General features: G+C 35.7%; 1 protein-coding gene and 1 long non-coding RNA gene across 3 annotated transcripts in view; one reads left to right on the top strand and one right to left on the bottom strand.

Annotated features, from left to right (window-relative positions):
• The first annotated feature begins 4,325 nt into the window (after nucleotides 1-4,325).
• LOC128203120 (uncharacterized) lies at nucleotides 4,326-17,151 on the top strand. Its single transcript, XR_008255866.1, has 5 exons — nucleotides 4,326-4,700; nucleotides 12,423-12,532; nucleotides 15,707-15,803; nucleotides 16,564-16,695; nucleotides 17,021-17,151. It is a non-coding gene; the product is annotated as an uncharacterized LOC128203120 (long non-coding RNA).
• The window catches only part of LOC128203104 (activating transcription factor 7-interacting protein 1-like), a 29,825-nt gene continuing 21,102 nt past the window's right edge, over nucleotides 9,579-18,301 (bottom strand). For both annotated transcript variants that reach the window (XM_052904391.1, XM_052904382.1), the window contains 4 exons: nucleotides 16,902-17,537; nucleotides 16,547-16,661; nucleotides 15,438-15,553; nucleotides 9,579-12,579 (listed from right to left, as the gene is read on the bottom strand). In XM_052904391.1, the coding sequence (XP_052760351.1) occupies nucleotides 12,409-12,579; nucleotides 15,438-15,553; nucleotides 16,547-16,661; nucleotides 16,902-17,537 (1,038 nt within the window). In that variant the 3' untranslated portion in view covers nucleotides 9,579-12,408. The remainder of the gene's footprint in view (nucleotides 12,580-15,437; nucleotides 15,554-16,546; nucleotides 16,662-16,901; nucleotides 17,538-18,301) is intronic.

Here is an 18,301-nt window from a genome sequence, read left to right on the forward strand (position 1 = left end):
TGAGGGTAAACATAATGACATTGTGTGGGTTGTAGAAAATTCAAAATATCTCTTATTTAGTTGCGGTTTTTCTCGACCGAGTGATTTTAAATATACACAATGTGCTTCGTTCAAAAAGTAATGCGGAAAAACAGCGTTAATTAAGTTACATACCTGCACATTTAGTCATGGTTAAACCTAAAAAGCTAAACCCACCAATAGAGCGGATAGAGATGGGTTTTTTGTTTCCCGATCACGTCTTTATGAGGTACGAGATTGTGGTGGTGGTGGTGGTGGTGGGGGGGGGGGGGGGGGGGGGGGGGGGCTTTTGACTTGTAAAATTTGTTTCGGTTTACTTTTTTGATTCGATCAGGGTGAAGTGATCGGATTTGATATTTAATCATAAAAGGGTAAACATTCCTCAGTTGTCAATTTAATGCATAGCTCTATAGATGTTTAAATCATATTGAAAATATACCAAAAAACGCATAGCCGATGTGGACGATCGATTGGAAATATTTTTATTAAAGTAACAATTGGCGTAACTACATATAGGCCTTGTAGGCCTGGGCCTACAACTTTTTTAAAAACTGACAAAATTTAAATAACCCAGAAATGCAATAAAAACTAATAATTACTTAAACACTTTAAACTACTCAAAAGTTTGTTTTATTTTAACCAAAGCAAGTTTAATGTTTATTTCAACAACATGCAGGGTGTATTGCTTGATTTTATTGTAATCATTGCAAGTATAATTGAGTGTGTGTAATGTGCATATTAAAGTCCCCAAACTCACATAGATTCATCGGGCCTACAAGTGTTTAAGGTCCTAGCTACCCCCCTGTATACTATATATATCACAAGACACCGTTTTTTATAAGTTGAATGTTAAAAAATGAGCCATTTAACATCTGGAATACAATCAACCCCATCCTATTCTAAGCATACATGGTTGATTTTAGTCTCATCCACATGCACATGCACGTCCTTCCACACACGCTTTGAACTTATAACTATGTCAAAGCCATTTTTTAATCCTTCTTTGAGGATAGTATTAAATAAAAAACACAATTTGGAACAGTGATTCATTTTCTTTATAAAGTCTCTATATAGAAACGTTGTTTTCATTTATTGCATAATAAAATGCTAGTCCATTAATGCACCAGTCAATTGTAACCACGCCCCCCACCCCCAGGTCAGGGGGTATATCGGAGATAGCCGGGGAAATGGGCCGTGTTTTTACCTTCCAGGTGGCCCCGCAGTGCCCCGAATATAGCGGAGAATGGGCCTTACCTAGAATATCCCGTGGGTGCGCGGCATTTCACGGGGATATTACCAGCATTTTGTACCCGCACGGCGGGGGTTTTACCTGGGATTGACTAGACCGAAAATCAAAGTCGCCGCTATTTCCAGGACCTGGGGTGGGGCGTGGTTACACTTTACTAGTGCATAACGTTAGCTGTTTTGTTTTGAATCACAAATTACGAACGTTAACCGCAAAACCTAAAATAAGGGCAGTTCTTCTTCAAAACTGTCTGAGGTAATAAACTTTTATGTTAATCAATAGATTCCAATGCACTGCCAATTCTAAAAATAATCAGCGGTCATGCTATCAAAGAGGTGGGGATTCCAAGTATTACTTCCTCTTAAATAATCCAGCTCATCAATCTGGTTAAAAATATCAAAGCAAACTGCTAGAATAATACTCTATCGGACTAAATAAGTTTCATAATATCTGGGGGAAATAAAAAAAAGTCCTACTAATGAAGTGTTATTGGTATGAAAAGAAATTCTCGTTATTTGACCTTGATTAAATCACACAATTCTAAGTGACATTGGAGAATGGAAATAGGACATCCTATTCCTAAACTTGTGTTTACGAGCGGTACAATTTAAAATTAGATAACGGACAATCCTTAAGTTATTTCACAGAGCAGGAAGTGAATCGTTTCTTCAAAATAGACTGGCACACGGTAGCAATTCTAACTGGTTTGAAACCTTATAATTTTCATGCAAGAGATTTTTCCTCAGACGAGAACCAACCCAGACCCTTGTATGAACAAATACAACGAATCTTTGTACATGTATAGCTGACTTTGGCCATCCTATAAACATGAAGGACCTACCTCTGTCTCTCACCATATACACAGGCAGGACCTTCCCCTGACATTGACCAGAACTCACCATATACACAGGTACTTCCTCTGTACCCGACCGGAACTAACGTTATATACACATGTAGGTCGTTCCTCTGTTCCTGACCAGAACCAACCCTAACTTTATACAGAAGTATGACGTACCTCTGTACCTGACCGGAACTAGCCCGAGCCCTATACGCATGTAGGACGTACCACTGTCCCTGTCCGGAACTAGTCCGAACCCTATACAGAAGTAGGACGTGCCTCTGTCCCTGACCGGAACTAGCCCGAACCCTATACACAAGTAGGACGTTCCTTGGTCCCTGGCCGGGACTAACCCGAACCCTATACACATGTAGGACGTACCTCTGCCCCTGACCGGGATTAGCCCGAACCCTATACACAAGTAAGACGTACCTCTGTCCCTGACCGAAATTAGCCCGAACCCTACGCACAAGTAGGACGTACCTCTGTCTCTGATCAGAACTGACGTACCCCTTTCCCTGACCAGAACTGACCCTAACCCTATACACAAGTAGGACGTACCTCTGTCTCTGACCAGAACTGACGTACGTCTGTCCTTGACTAGAACTGACGTAACTCTGTCCCTGACCGGAACTAACCCTAACCCTTTACATAAGTAGGACGTATCTCTGTGTCTGACCAGAACTAACGCTTACCATATACACATAAAGGACGTACCTTTGTCCCTGACCAGAACTAACCCTATACCCAAGTAGGACGTATACCTATGTTCCTGACCAGAACTAACCACATACAAATAAAGTACGCACCTCTGTCTCTGACCGGAACTAAAGTACCTCTGTCTATGACCAAACCTAACCATGTACACATATAGGACGTACCTCTGCTTCTGACCAGAACTAGCCCTAGCCCTATAAACATTGACCTATTTACATTAGTTATAAGGGAATTAAGAAGTTTCGAGAAATTGGGCGCAGAACTAACCCTATACACATTTAGGATGTACCTCTGTCCCAAAACCAGAACAAACACTTTACTCATTTAGCACGTATCTCTATCCTAAAACCAGAACTAACCCTTCACACATGTAGGACGCATTTCTGCCCAAAACCAGAACTAACCCATAACACATATGGGACGTACCTTTGTCTCTGACCAGAACTTATCCTATACGTAGGAAAGACTTACCTCAGTCACTGACCAGGCTCCAATATCACGAAAATACTTAAGTCAAATCTCAATCTCAGTATTTTCGTGATATTGGGGCCAGAACTAACGATATGCACATGTAGACCAAAACTAACCCGATTTGACAGGTTGGATGTACCTCTGTCCCAAAACCAGAACTAACCCTATACATACGAATCTCAAAACCAGAATTAACCAATAACTCATATATGACGTATTTTTGTCCTTGACCAGAACTATTATTTACCCTATCTCCATGTATTCGTCAACATTGCAGTCACAACTCCTTTCCTTCTCTCATACCGTTTGCCCAAGACATCGACGAGAAGTCTAAATAACATCCGTTGGCAATTTTTATTTTCTGGAAGTATTGCGTATGAAAAAAGCGTAAGAACGTTAGCAGTAGCTGTACTCGTATGTACGTGTACCTATGCATATTAAAATTACCGTCAAACGTTCAGTAAAATTATTAGGGGAGAACCACGAGCTCACAGATGACCAGAAAATTATGATCAAACGCTATAAGAACAGATCACAAATACGCCATAAACGACACCATTGAAAAATATAAACAACTGCTATATTTAAAAGTTAAATCATAGTGGGTTAAACAAGTTTACGAGTGCGTAAACCACACATGACAATCACATGCAACACTTAATTAATGATGCATGTTGGTGGAACCACCTTGGTGCGGTCAGGCACAAGTGAATGTAATTATACTATCTTATAGTACTAGTAGCAGTGTTGGTGACTGTGATTCCGTCGCATAATATGCATATAAACCTATATATTTTGTTTCGACTTGGTACTCATCGATCTCGACTCATTTCTGCCTTCCGGATGCCGGTCTATCGAGGAAAATGACGTTTTGGAAAATCCCGTATTCGTTGTGTATCAGGTTTCGTTTCGTTTTCACAGAAGGCTATCTATATTTATGACTTAACGCTCGAGTTTTAAAAGCGCGGTCCCCAAGACATTTTATTTATTATGCGGGTAGATATTGAGCCTAACGGATGGGGATTTCTTCTGGCATTTCACTGACAAATTACTGCAATGCCCCAAGAAGTTTCCGCCCGAAGGCCGAAACGGCGATTTCGACAATGGTTACTGATTTTAATTAAATAAATAAATTAAATAAAGTTTGCTGATAATAATTGGATTTATTTTATTTGAACTTAAGAAGTGTTGTTCAGCCTGAATGAACATAAATGGTCGCTGGAAGAATGTGTCCGTATTTTTCTGGAGCCAGTGAAGTTGCACAATCACACCGTCAAGTACAACAGGATACGGACAAAAAACTGTTCCTGTGCCCAATCACTCCATCAAGTGGACCAGGATACGGACAAAACAGCTCCTAGAAAATCGACGCATGGGTGTGTGTCCTTGGGTCTTGTTACAGAATCAACGGTAAGTTAAAATTGTATCCTTTCCTTAAACAATTTCCTCCTACCGATAAAGTGTTGTGCTACATGTATATATCAATTACAAAAGCATATCAGTTTTTCTTGCAGCGTCGTTTTTTCGCCATTTTGGAAATTGGGCCGGGTCTTTCAGATTGAAAAGAAATGCGTCATTTTGGCTAAAATTGGTAAATCCAATTTTGCCTAGAAATGAACAAGAATGTTTTAAAACAATGGACCAAAAGAAAGGAGAATATGATAAGTTTGTTTCTTTAATAAAATAAATACAATAACTCTTTTCATTTAGAAACGGTTTTGGGTCCCTTAAATTTTCACAACTGGAAAAAAGGAATATGTTCAAGACATGTGAATAAGGCCGAATTTCAGCCACAATTGCTCAGGAAAACAACAACAATGGTCTGTAATGAAGACATTTGTAAAACATTTATACATTTATTTTAGTTGACTCATCAATTTCAACAAATGGTCACTGAGTTTTTAAAATATTAATCCATTTCTATATGAACTACAAATTTAAGCAGGGACCCCAAAACGGGAATATTCGTGTATTTTACTCAAGATATGGTCCGTTTCTTTTATCCGACAGCTAAGGGAGAAACAGAGGGTTTTTTGGCTCAAGAAAATGTCAGTTTTGTTTACCAATAAACACAGACAATCGTATATAATATACTGTACTCATTTGTTTTCACACAAATACTGTAACAAAAAAATCAGGTTTACTGAATAAAAAGCCAGTCAGTTTTTTTGATCGAATAAACAAGTTTTGACGCGATACAATTTCTGCTTTCAAGTATAGACCAAAATATCACAAATACACTTAAGTCAAATCTCAATCTCAATTCATTTATTCAGATAACATCAAAAGTGGTTAAAAATCGAGTTCCGTTTTACCTTTTTTTTAAAAACGCATTCTTTCATAAATGTTGATGAACACTTGTCCATATTTAAATGATATAATATTTTATTTGAGTGCAATTCATAGTTTCTTAACATAACACCCGACTGAACAGTTTGCTCTAGAGTTTATTGTATAATTGAATATCGACAATGGGTTTATCCACTAATTCTATGAGAAAATAAGCCTTTTCAATAAAAAAATTAAAACAAACAAATATAGATGTTTTGAATAATTCCACATTGTATATGCTCTTTAGTGGTAATTTGAGTTAAGATTGAGGTCGATATTTGTCTTAAGTATTTTCGTGATATTTGGACCAGCAGGACTCTTTGTGTGTCTCATGCGTTAAGACATAGATTAACGATCGATTTACTTGTAAATACCGATTCAGATTTACTTAATTGATATTTTATATTTATAATACAAGCAAATATTTGTTTGTTTACCAAAACATCAGTTATAAAAAAATGTCGCAAATTATTGTTACAAAATATTTGAATGATAAAATAATATTTCGGTTTACTTAACAGATAGCGCGAATTTTCAAATAGTTTAATTAAGTATTGATGGCTGTTTTAATTCAGCCTAAAAAGTGAAGAAATCTTAAATAAAATGCTTCTATGATAAACAATGAACAATTTGTCGAGGAATAAATACCTTGCGACAAAGGTTTTGTAAGACGCGGGAACCCACGCAACCTCGGACAATGAGATCAGCTTGGCCTTATGCCAATGGGAAACCAGACCGTTTTCTGATGGACACAATAACCTGAGGCTATGACTACGAACAGTCTCATGTCTTAATTCAGACTCAAGTGTTAAAACTGTAAATCTCCATTTATTGCAATTTTTCTTCTAGAAGAGTGAGTATTGATGATGAAATTTACAGAATTTTAACACTAGTTGAAAGTCACACGGTCCTCAGGGGCGGCTCCATGATTCGACGTTAGAGGGGGCGTAACTTAGAGGCGTTCCCTTATGACTTGCGTCCCTCCCCCAAAAACGTAATTAATTTGGTTTAAAGTGTTTGGTGGTCCAGCCCCAAGAATTATTTTTCAATTTTAGCCCGAAATGGTGCATTTTGGGCGTATTTTATAACTTTTCTTCTCCTCTATTGAAATAAAAGTATCCTGAATCCGCTAGTGGTACTATCATAAACATTGTTTTGTAAAACCAAAGGAATATATATGATTATTTTTGTAATTCAAACAAGTACTTTTTTGAGTCTAAAGTCTAGCCTCGGGCTTGATACTGTTCGTCATCATGGGCCTGGTAATGTTCGGTGAACGGACATATACAGTTTTGGTCACTTTTGGTCACCGATGAAATCATATAAATGAACAGTACCCGTTTTATTTTTCCAATTTTGTTGTTTATAATCCCAGTAAAGGTTTAAGTGTGAATATTTTTAAAATTGAAATGAACAATACCTTGTCATAAGTAGCAAATATTCTTCATTAATGATCTCAAGCATTCTTCTTGGAACATACTTGTATGACAATTGTTCAAGCACAAAAGTGGGGGGTGGGGGGGTCAATTGCGTGGTGCATAACTGTTTCGATTGATTTCTGACTTTGTGGGCCTACCACAATTGTTTTATTTGATTTTAAATGGCATGGACCCGCATAAGCTGCTATGTTTTATTTCTGACTGCGTGGATCTGCCTTCACTGTTTCCTTTTATTTCTGACTTACTGTTAGGGCCTGCTTAAACTGTTTCGTTTTTTCTTTGGCTATATGCACGTGCTTTTTCGGTTTGTTTCGTATATTTCTGTTTTAAATTGTGGGTGTCCGGTTAAGCCGCAACACGAACTTTTCTAGCTGCTTTGTTACGTGGTTAAACTTTATTTTTATATTTCATTCCGACGAAACTGCTATCATTCATGCCCGGGTGTATAGTCAAGCAAAACATCAAAACTGATAGAAATCACTTGTGGGGGAAAAATAGTTAGCATGAAACCTGATTACACTTCATCTGTATTTGTGTATTTATAAGCGGCATCGATTCAGTAATATAAGTATCTACCATGTGTTTCTACACATTCGGATCGAAATACCCGACCCGGTGGCACGCGCGCAAGCCGGTTACGAGGCTTGCCGAATAACTGGGCACCGGAAGACATATTTTTTCTTGGATACCTAAACTTATCAATTTGTGGAAACATTGACGTATAAAATGCATTTTGTACATTGCCATGGGTGAAAGTTTGAATTTTTCAAAATACTGAAAATAGGGTGTTTACATAGGAAAATGCCATTTTTACAATGCATTATATAGGATAAATATTTTCCAAAATACTGAATTCAGTATCAATACTGAAAACTTTCACCCATGCATTACACGTAAAAGCGCCAGCGACGTTGTTGAGTAATTTTAGATTACTGTTCCTCTAGAAATCGTGTTCTTGGTGTTTATTTATTTCAGTTTTAATTAAAGGTCTTGCATCCTTATACATTTGATTGTGCTTTATTTAAATGGCATAATGTTGTTGTTTTTTCCCATAAATTAATGAAATAAGAAATGCAGCCTCGTTACCGCCTTATGCGCGTGTCCTTGGGTCGAATTTTCAATCCGGACCGGAAACAAACGATAGATACTTTATATCCCCTAATAGATTGTCGACATAAAGAAATAAGTTAACAACGTATAACTACAATTTGAAAATTGTCTTGTATTAAATATTTCGAAAACACTTTCAATCCTAGTGTAAGTCTTTAAAGTACTTCGAAATTATATACATGAGGGTTGTTCGGGAAAAGAAAGAAGTTCATTGCAATCCGCATTTATGATGGAGGCATTATGTATTCCAAAGTAACATCTGGAGTTCTGGTATCCATGACAACACAATCACGTCAAAATTATTACATTTTCGAAAAATGTATATTTTTTACAATAGACAGACCAAAACCCCGAATAAGAACAAAGAATCGCATCAGCAAAAAGAATTAATGCTCATATAGAAATAGATGAAATAGAGCTGGTTCAAGAAGCCTTATTTGCCCATTACATCAAGTCGAACATCTAACCATGATTTCCCCACACTAATGTGTGCTGTGTCACAACTTGACATCAGTTCCTGAATGTTTAAGACGTTATCTGAAGCAATTTCGGAAAATTAGAAGACGTTTTCTTGCATACCGGACGTGTGTTTCCGTGACCAGTGCTGAAAAAATCCGTCTTACACCCAATGTAAGATGAGTCACGCGCAAAAACGCGGCACTTCTTATTTCATTTATTGTATGGTTTATGAAAAGCATATGCCATTTCAATAAAGCACAATCAAAAATATAAGTATGCAAGACTTTTAATTAAAATTGAAAATAAATAATCGTAAAACCGCGATTTTAGAGGAACTACATGTATTTGACGCCAATAGTGATTTAAAATTACTGCGCTTTATGATGACAGTACGGCGCAGGCGCTTTTTGGTGAAATGTACAAAAGTGCGTTTGCTACGTATTTTTCCCAGGATCATCGAGTTTTGGTCTGTAAATGAAAACATTGAAGCATGCCTCGTTTTGTGTGAATCTGAACAAAACTTCAGCAGATGCACTCAATGGTTTATTGATGAGTCTGACGTATGTAGGATCAGGGAAAACCCAATTAAAGATGCCGAGATACTGGGTGAGCCATCCACCATGCTTAGAATCAATGCTCCAAGTCCACCAAGAAAAGCATCCTTTTTGAAACCAGAAATACTCTATACCCTTTTCGCAAAGGTTGGGGTAGTTTTGACCGGCGTCAAGTGCATATAGGTGTGTTGTTATGGCTACCAGAAATCTTTATATAGCGTTTAAAAAAATACACAATCTAATTCTTTCTACAAACCGTGTAGATCGCGTTTCACTTTACTTGTTTGCAAACCTTGTGAACGGAACTTGTAATTTTTATGTAAAATTCCGCAACAACCCTCTGCATGTACAAATCAAGATATAAATTCAAAGTTGGTCATTCAGGAATAAGTGACTAAAAATCTTAGAAATTTATTTCTTAAGTATAATACGAATTAAGCTACAACATACATGAGGACATGGCTATTGTTAAACCCCCTTTCGTTTAAATTTTTGAAGGATCTCTTCAGACATTAATGTCCTCCTGAATTGCATTGTAGACACATTTTCATGATTCTGTGTAACATGAACACAGTAAAATAATTACAATTACAACAACTATATAATTCTTATATACATATAATATTAAAACAAAACAATCATACAATCATGTCCTACCGTCATACACTTAAAACAATAAAACAAGCTTATGCATGCATTTCAACTTTACCTTTTTACACTTTTTACTTGTATGTTTTTACTGGTTGTAAGTTAGAATTATATGCAAGTATATCTGGAACAGAAAAATATTTTTTTAATAAATGGCTCTATTCGCTTCATCATTATGTTTGCCTTCACCCCTCCCAATTAGATGTCAGAATTGGAAGTCGTATGTTTAGATTATTAATTTTTCATTTTTAATGTTGTGTTTTACAGCTTAGAATGGCTATAAAGAAAGAACCAAATCATGTTTGAATACCACTTGATGTAATCAGGATGAAAACGGACATAAAACCCCAGCCTGAAAACTTACTTAAGTCTATCAGAGATTCAGGCAACAAGCAAGGAAAGGGGGCCAAGACCCTGTTGACATGGTTTTTAAAGCCATTTATATCCATTTTAAGGTCGTTCTGGCTATTTCTAATGCAAATATCTAGCCCAAACACAAACCTTACAAGTTCAAAGCAATCTGCAAACAGAAACTCTCATTTCCAGGTTTATCAGGTGAGTGCACCACGGCAACCCTGGTTTTATTCCCAGCCAGGATGCATGTGACTTTTTTGGTCACCAAGCAGGACAAGTTGATTTCCTTTGGCTCCCCCACAACACCATGCAACATCATACTTATGCCAACTACAGTGACTTAAGTTAATATAACTTTCTTCACAATCAGTGTTAAATGAATAAGTTCTAACTACAGCCCTCAATCCTACTAACATGACCACCCCTGAATTGTATCTCACCATTGGCTAATCTTTTAAATCAGGGTTTGAAATGTTTGGTTAAAACCAGTACTGACATTCCTTCAAGTTACATAATGATCTTCTTTGGCAAAAACTAAGGCATAACCCATTGCTTTATTGAGTACCTGTGCAGGATATTCTATTTTCTGAAATCTGATCATTACTTCCTTGTATGAGTCTCTGTCCTTTTCAAACTGAGCCCAAGGTTATATATTGAATAAACACATTATTGATTACATGAAATCACCTTTCAAGTATGTATAGAGGAAACCTGATGTCAGCTCATTATTTAGACAGGGATAAGTACAGACCTAAAATACCAATCCTGATAATTGGGTTGAGGTACGAGGGATTTGGGCCCAAAGCAAGGTTAAGGGGCTTAGAATCATGTTGTTTAAGTGTTTTGAAATCCCTTAAAAAACTTTTCAAGACATTTCTTTCCACTTCTTATGCAACCATCCAGCAAAAAAACAAATTTTAAAAAAGTACAGTAATGTAAAATTGAACGCTCCCATTTCTGATCAATCATCAATGATAAGTTCTACATTCCATCATAACTAAATAATGAGTTCTGGGATTCTAATTTGTCATAGAACAGTCATTTAAATATTTGTCAGACTAACCTATTGTGTACTTATAGATTTCACATTATGATGTAATATTGTGAAACTTTTAATTGTGATGAAAGATTGTCAATTGTACTGAAATATAAGTATTTTTTTCACACAGAATTATAAAGAGGAAACATCAAATGAAATACATGCATTTGGACGATAATGTTTTACTTAATTATCTCTAGATTCAAAGTTCGGTATCTATCCATATCGAAGATATCTATATTCTGTTGCAAGCCAAAATTATCGCATGATCCTTCTTAACCATGAATAACATGTCTAATTCATTACATGCATTCAGAGCCTTAGTAACAACTTGTGTGGCAATATCAATTAAAAACCAATGAAATAAGACTGTTATACCAAGGAATCAAGCATCCCATAATTGTGTTCTAACATAGAACATCTATTTTACTAGCAAATGTGAACATTTATTGATGTAATGATACTGCTTACAAAATATCATTGCAATCAATTTTGCTGCCCATAGCAAACATGTATGATAAAATGATTATGAATTATGTAGATATGAAAGTTGAATAATGTAAAAGAATATTTAAGAAATGAATAATGAATAATAAATAAGTTACCTTTCAAACATATACATACAATGTCTTTTACATGGGTGATAAAACTGAAAACAATTTGCGGGCTTAGTGCAAAACCTTTGCTACTCAACATAAAAATAGACAGGGTAAAAACAGTCTTATGCTAAGCCTTCAAATTTCATAATACCTTGAGCTTGAAAAATAATCACTAAAATAATGATGGCCCCTAATGTGATAACTATGAAAATGTCTAAAGAACACAGATTTCGTAATACACTGTAACCTCATATGTGGACATTTAAAGAAGAGCCTTAAATGCAAAACGACTGGTATTCTCCCTGTCAAAAAGGTTTGTTAAGTGTTTTGCTTACACACTTTCTGCATGACAGACACTGTTTAAGCTTGTGTGATCCTAAAGAATGCTTAATTGAACACAAAGGTAAAAGCTCTTGCAATGGTTATAGATTGCAAAAGACAAAACAATAGTTCACTACTAGATTTGAATTATTCCCATAATGACACTCATTTATCATGTAAGAGGCCATGATCATGATTAAATACATGTATAAATAGCCAAAATCATCACAGACATTGCGTGGTAAGTTCAGACGAGAAAAATGCTTATTTTGTTACAGACACAACAGCAGTTAGATGGATGGAGCCTGGATCGCTAAAATTGCCGACTCGGTCATGCACATCGAGAGCGCGAACAGCAAAGTGGTACTTGTTCCCAACCTGAAACTGGGTCAGTGTACAGGCCATTGGCAGTGGCAGGGCTTTAACTTCACCAACCTACAAAAAAAACAAGGCTAACATTGTAATCATTGTGCCCAAAGGGGTTCACATTCAAATTAAAATTGCAAATTTAAAAATATTACTAAGCTTTTTTTTATTTTCAGTGCTTAAAATTGACACACGCCAGTATGTAAAACCCTCAGTTACACTTTTGATGTTTTCACCTATTTGGGCTAAAAGAGCATTTTTTTAAAATAAAAGTTACATAGAATAAAGGGTGTATGTATTTTTACCATTAAATATAAGAATATTTGAGTTCTGAACCAAGATTTCAAAAAATGATGTAGAAGTCTTGTGCGAGTTAAATTCTTCCTGGGGCCAAAAGGTCTGGGTACCTTAAATCAAAACCTGGCAGACTGGGATTTTCCCTGCTGTTTTATTTGTTTTAGGTTCATGTTTCTAATATTTGGTCCAACATCTTGTTTAACACTTTTTTGTGTCACATGAATTGTAGTAATGTTTTACACCTATGTTTTTTTCATTTTTTTACCTTGACATTTAAGCTTCAAACCAAGCGGGAAGTGAATTGATATGGTAAGAGATACATAATGAATTGATATGGTAAGAGATACATGAAGGCTTTGTTTACTGGAAATCTATGATGATGATGATCAATTTCTGTACAGCTGTGTTTCCCTTGTTCCCAATAGTATATGTATAGATTTGTTTAGTTTTGATTTACTAAATTATTAAATCGGCATTGGGTTGTCCGGTTAGCGCAGTGGTTAGCGCACTCGCTTCTCACCTAGGCGACCCGGGTTTGATTCCCGGCTTGGGCGCATGCGAGTTTGGTTTGTGGTCACCAAGCCGGACAAGTGGGTTTTCTCCGGGTTCTCCGTTTTCCCCCACAAGACCACACTCTCGCGTAAAATCGTGCCAATGAGAGTGATTAATATAATGTTGTTATAACTTGTTTCACAATCGTTGAAAAATAATTATGTTTAAACTTAAACTTAAATCAGCATTGGCCTTAAATCAGCATTAGCTGATTACAGCCAATATTAGGTTAGAAAAACAAGAAATATAAACATTGATTATCTTTTTATTGGCGTGAAGCTTTCTCAAACATTAATAAAACACTGCCTAACAATCTTGTTGGTGGATAGACATAAGCGTAAACACTGATATGACCTTTGGTATCAAGTTCATTAAATTTTAAAGATTTCCAAAATTTCTATGAAAGTTATCACAATCTCGAATATTTCAACAAGGAATAGTGTCCTTGACATGATTGGTACATCAACTATGCCTGAATTAAATAGTGTATGATAATACATAGTCAGCCTATGACTAATTATATACTTCATTTATTCTACTTATTCTATTTTAATAGCATGAGCTGTGAGAGATATAAAATATATTGTTCATAGAAGTATAAACAAGCTCTGAAATGTTTCAATACCATATTTGTAATTCATTTATTCTGAGTAGTAATTAAATAAATACATAATACCGGTAACTCATAAAATATTATCTATTATCTCAAGTATAAACTTCCCTTTCCTAAAAGAAAAATAAGGAAAGATGTTCTTGCATTTTTCAAATATCGGTTTACGACTCCATCATTATGTTACAAGACACTCATAACCTCTCACAAGGATAATTCTGCAGTTTGTAACGTAAGCTATCTAAGTTTGCCATACTGCATAAATATTATCTCATCATAAATGAGTATCAGTATCTAAATCTTTCGTTGAAAATGGAACAATAACTACTTAAAATAAACTTATAAAACAGGGGGACATATTCCATGAAGCATTTTGTTATTATCTTTCTATGAAAATAAACTCGAAACTACGATGAAATTTAGAGTACACTTTAATCACATGCTATGTCTAGTTTTTGGTTTAATATAACCATCACATATTTTTCTGCATTAATTAATACATGTGGAATACATTAATATCACTCTGCATGATTGATTAAAAATTATTCGGAAACAATAATTGCTTAATTGGTAATATTCCAACAAGATAAACAATTAGTTCTCATTTGGTTTTAGTGATCAATATTTATTTGAATATAGCAGTTTATTTCCATTTAAATCCTTCATAGAATTAAACATATTTCCTATTGGCTTTTGACAAACATTCTTAAAACATTCACTTCTTTCAATATTTAAACAGGAAATGATGTCAAGAACATAGGACAAAAATTATGACCTCATCTATCCTGGTGTGACATCACCATTTCAAAGACAGAAAATTTGGTTAAAGTTGAGTTTATTCTGAAAGACTTTCTAGATATCATCTCAATATTCATTTCACTTATAAATGGAATTAAAAAGATAAGATAACTATATATAATATAAGTGAATTGAATATTGAGATGATATCTAGAAATTATTGTTTCAAATTATTCTGAGTACTATATTTCTGCAATGCATGTAGCGTAGTAAATGGCGTTGCTTTGTCAGTTTGTGCTAATCAGGTCAGGAAGGTCTTCTCTTTGTTATTTATTTATTGGAAGAAGACATGCGACAAAAAGAATCCGACACTCATCATCATCGAATGATTTTATTCAACTCGTTCACCAAATATGTTAGCTATAAGCACTGTAAGCTTGCCAAAGGTTGCTTAGTATCACATTTCCTGCACTTGTTAAATAAAATTGTGTATTTTTGACGACTCATGACAGATGTGATGAGTAACAATTTGCAAAAATAATTTCCAGTATAAAGGAAGTAATTTAGTAAAAACTCAGTTTTAACCGGGGAAATGTAATTCTTTCCGTGTATGATTTTATTAATAGCTGAAAAGTGATTTTTTCAAATCATTTTAAATGATCCAAGTCCTACCATGGAAAGTTTGCATCAGAACTTCCTCTCGCCTGTATATAGAGAAATTTCCTCTCACCTTTTTCCACAATGTAGGTGCTGGGGCCGCAGATGTTTCTTGGTAAGCCCACAGTTGATAGCTAGCAATTATAGCCATGTCTGGCATCATCGCCATATTCCATGACAAGACAATACCTGGAAACAGATTGGTGCAATGATGACAAAAAAGATAAATCAAATTAACTATCAATGCCAGGGTTCTCAATAAGTTTTGGTTAAACCGTCTCAAATAGAAAAGTAACAGAACAGCTTCTACTTATTCTACTTCTAATTCATTTGTTTTTCCAGATTTGAACCAGCCCAATTGCCATTTGAACCGTCCATTTTGGCCGGCAACCTGTTCTTCTTGAGAACACTGAATGCATAGAGTCAACAAACACAGCAGGTAAAAGTGGTGAACAAGACAGAGCTTTTATGAAATGGAAATCAGTGAAGACATTGGTTTTTTTTGGTGACTGTTTGGAATTATATCATCATCATATTGATAAGGTTGTTTGTACAGGTAAAACAAGACTCACCAGTACTTTATTTTTAATAGATAGACGAAGGACAATAATCTAAGCAAGATCATTTTTTTACATCTGATTAAAAACCTGCACAGTTAAGGTATCTGAGGTATAAATAAGAAATTTGTTTTATCCTGAGATTGGACGTTTATGTCTGGTGACCCCCATATCGTTTTGGTATCACTAGGAGAGATTATTCCTTACCGATGACTACTATGTAAAATAAATCACAGACAAAATTTAAAAAGTCACGACAGATTATATTTTTTGTCCTCTCATTTTATTTCAATTCATGTCAACGCAAAATGAACTGTTTTGCAATCTTTCATATCCAAAAAAAACCTTTGTGATTGTGTTTGGGTTATACTTTTCACATTTTCTTTCCATTCTTATTAACTCTATCACCCTCGACAACAAAATAATACTGGGGTGCCAGGCATCCAAGATCTTAATTATTGTATATATAAAATGTGTTAAGAATACAGAAAGTTGTTTCCATCCCTTACATATCAAAGCATGTCTGCAAGACTATAGCAAATACTTTAATTATAGATGCTTTCAGACGCCCCACACTTATATTGTAAAGGGTAAGATTATTTTTGTAAGGCCATGAATATATTACCCTGGTTTCCCCTGGAGATCCTGAGTATAGGTTTTGGAGGTGCTCTCTTGAACCCCGCAGTCGGTTGGTTGGCGGGTAACATTGGGAACGGTGCTGGATGAACCTTGGGCTCGGGCTGGAGGAAAACGTCAGATATTAGAAATAATGAGGTATGAAATATATTCTGCAATTGTGAAATGAGTGAATATGTGCATAATAACAAGATACAAGAATTCAATCAACTAACTTCCTTACAAAATTGAGGAAAAACAAATGTATAAATTCAAGAAAGTTATATCTATAACATAAATTTATGAACAACTTAACAGTTTTGTGTGCTGCCGCAGCTAGTAAACACCATTATTTTTATAATTACCTTAGGTTGTGGAGCTTGGATGACCATTGGTGTAGCGGATGCCGCTGCACGTGCCATAACTGTTCCTGGAGTTACAGGACTTGCTTGAAATGTAACAAGCTGATTGCTGCCTATTGCAGGGGCTGCCGTCACCATGCCTGGTCTTGTTCCCGGAGGAGATGTCATTACTAACTGGTACGTAGGTGGAGACCCTAGTCCTTGTGAAAGAAATTGTGTCCCCATGGAAACCTGAGGCGTAAGCACCTGTCGCACACCAGTATTGTTTACAGGAACAGTTAAACTGTTACTTTTTGGAACACTCATAAGTCGTGTTTTTGAAATATCATCGTCATCCGTGAGATCAATAACTTTCGACGACGGGGACATTTTAGCTGGTGAGGGTTTCTGTGGCTGTTGGGAAGGTGAGACATTATTCAGAACGTGTGTCTGTGGTTGTGATGGTGTGAGAGACTGAGTTGGAATGGTAACAAATGTTTGTCCGCCCGAGGAGGTTGGAATGAAGCCGGGGGGATATTGCACTATAAGGGGTGTTGCAGCCGTACTCGTTGTAGTAAGTGGCATGGAGCCGACAGTTCGCTGGATCCGGGTTGTGTCGAGAAGGGTCTTCACATTTGGAGTGTTTATGTTACCAGAAACCTGAAAAGTAAAACATTCTGACAAATACATGAATTGAATCCACCAAACTGATTGCTTTTATAAACTGAAATTTCATCGTTTTTTTAATAAAAATACAAAGGAAACAAGTTAAATATCATTTGATCACTTTCAACAGGAAAAAATATACTTCATTTTAATCATATGCACATGTCATGTTAACTTTTGTAACCATGCCAGAGTATCTTACACAGAATGCAGGGGTTTTTTTGGCACAAAACGGGCAAGATTGGATTTTATTCTGCCACACTCATAAGCAAACTGTTACATTTCGTGATCATGAATTAATTTATTCTAACTAATTTGATAGTATGTACAGCGTATTTCTCAATTTCCTTATTTGACACGCATTTATCATGAAACTGAAACTAACAAGTATTAGTTTCCTGTAATCCTTATTCTTGGAAGCACCTCATTGTTATTGGTATGTAAACTCAGATATAAAGGGGATTGTAGTGGACCGAAAAATTATCAGCGGGCACGTAATTGAACCCATTTTCGAGATTTTCAGTCAGATTTATGATTGCCACTAAATATGTGCACTACAATTAATCAATCTGTAAACTGATACAAAAGTTCAAAACTGTGTATTGATATGCGTCTAAAATAGAAACACATCACTGCAAAATCAGTGCAATAGGATCCCAACACATGAGCAATTCACAGGTAAATAACCTAATAAATAGGTAACTAACGGCTTTACTTGGATTGATACAATTAGTTTTTTGGTTTGCTTTCAGACAAAT

This window comes from Mya arenaria, chromosome 2 (genome assembly GCF_026914265.1).
Source record: "Mya arenaria isolate MELC-2E11 chromosome 2, ASM2691426v1".
NCBI lineage: Eukaryota > Metazoa > Mollusca > Bivalvia > Myida > Myidae > Mya > Mya arenaria.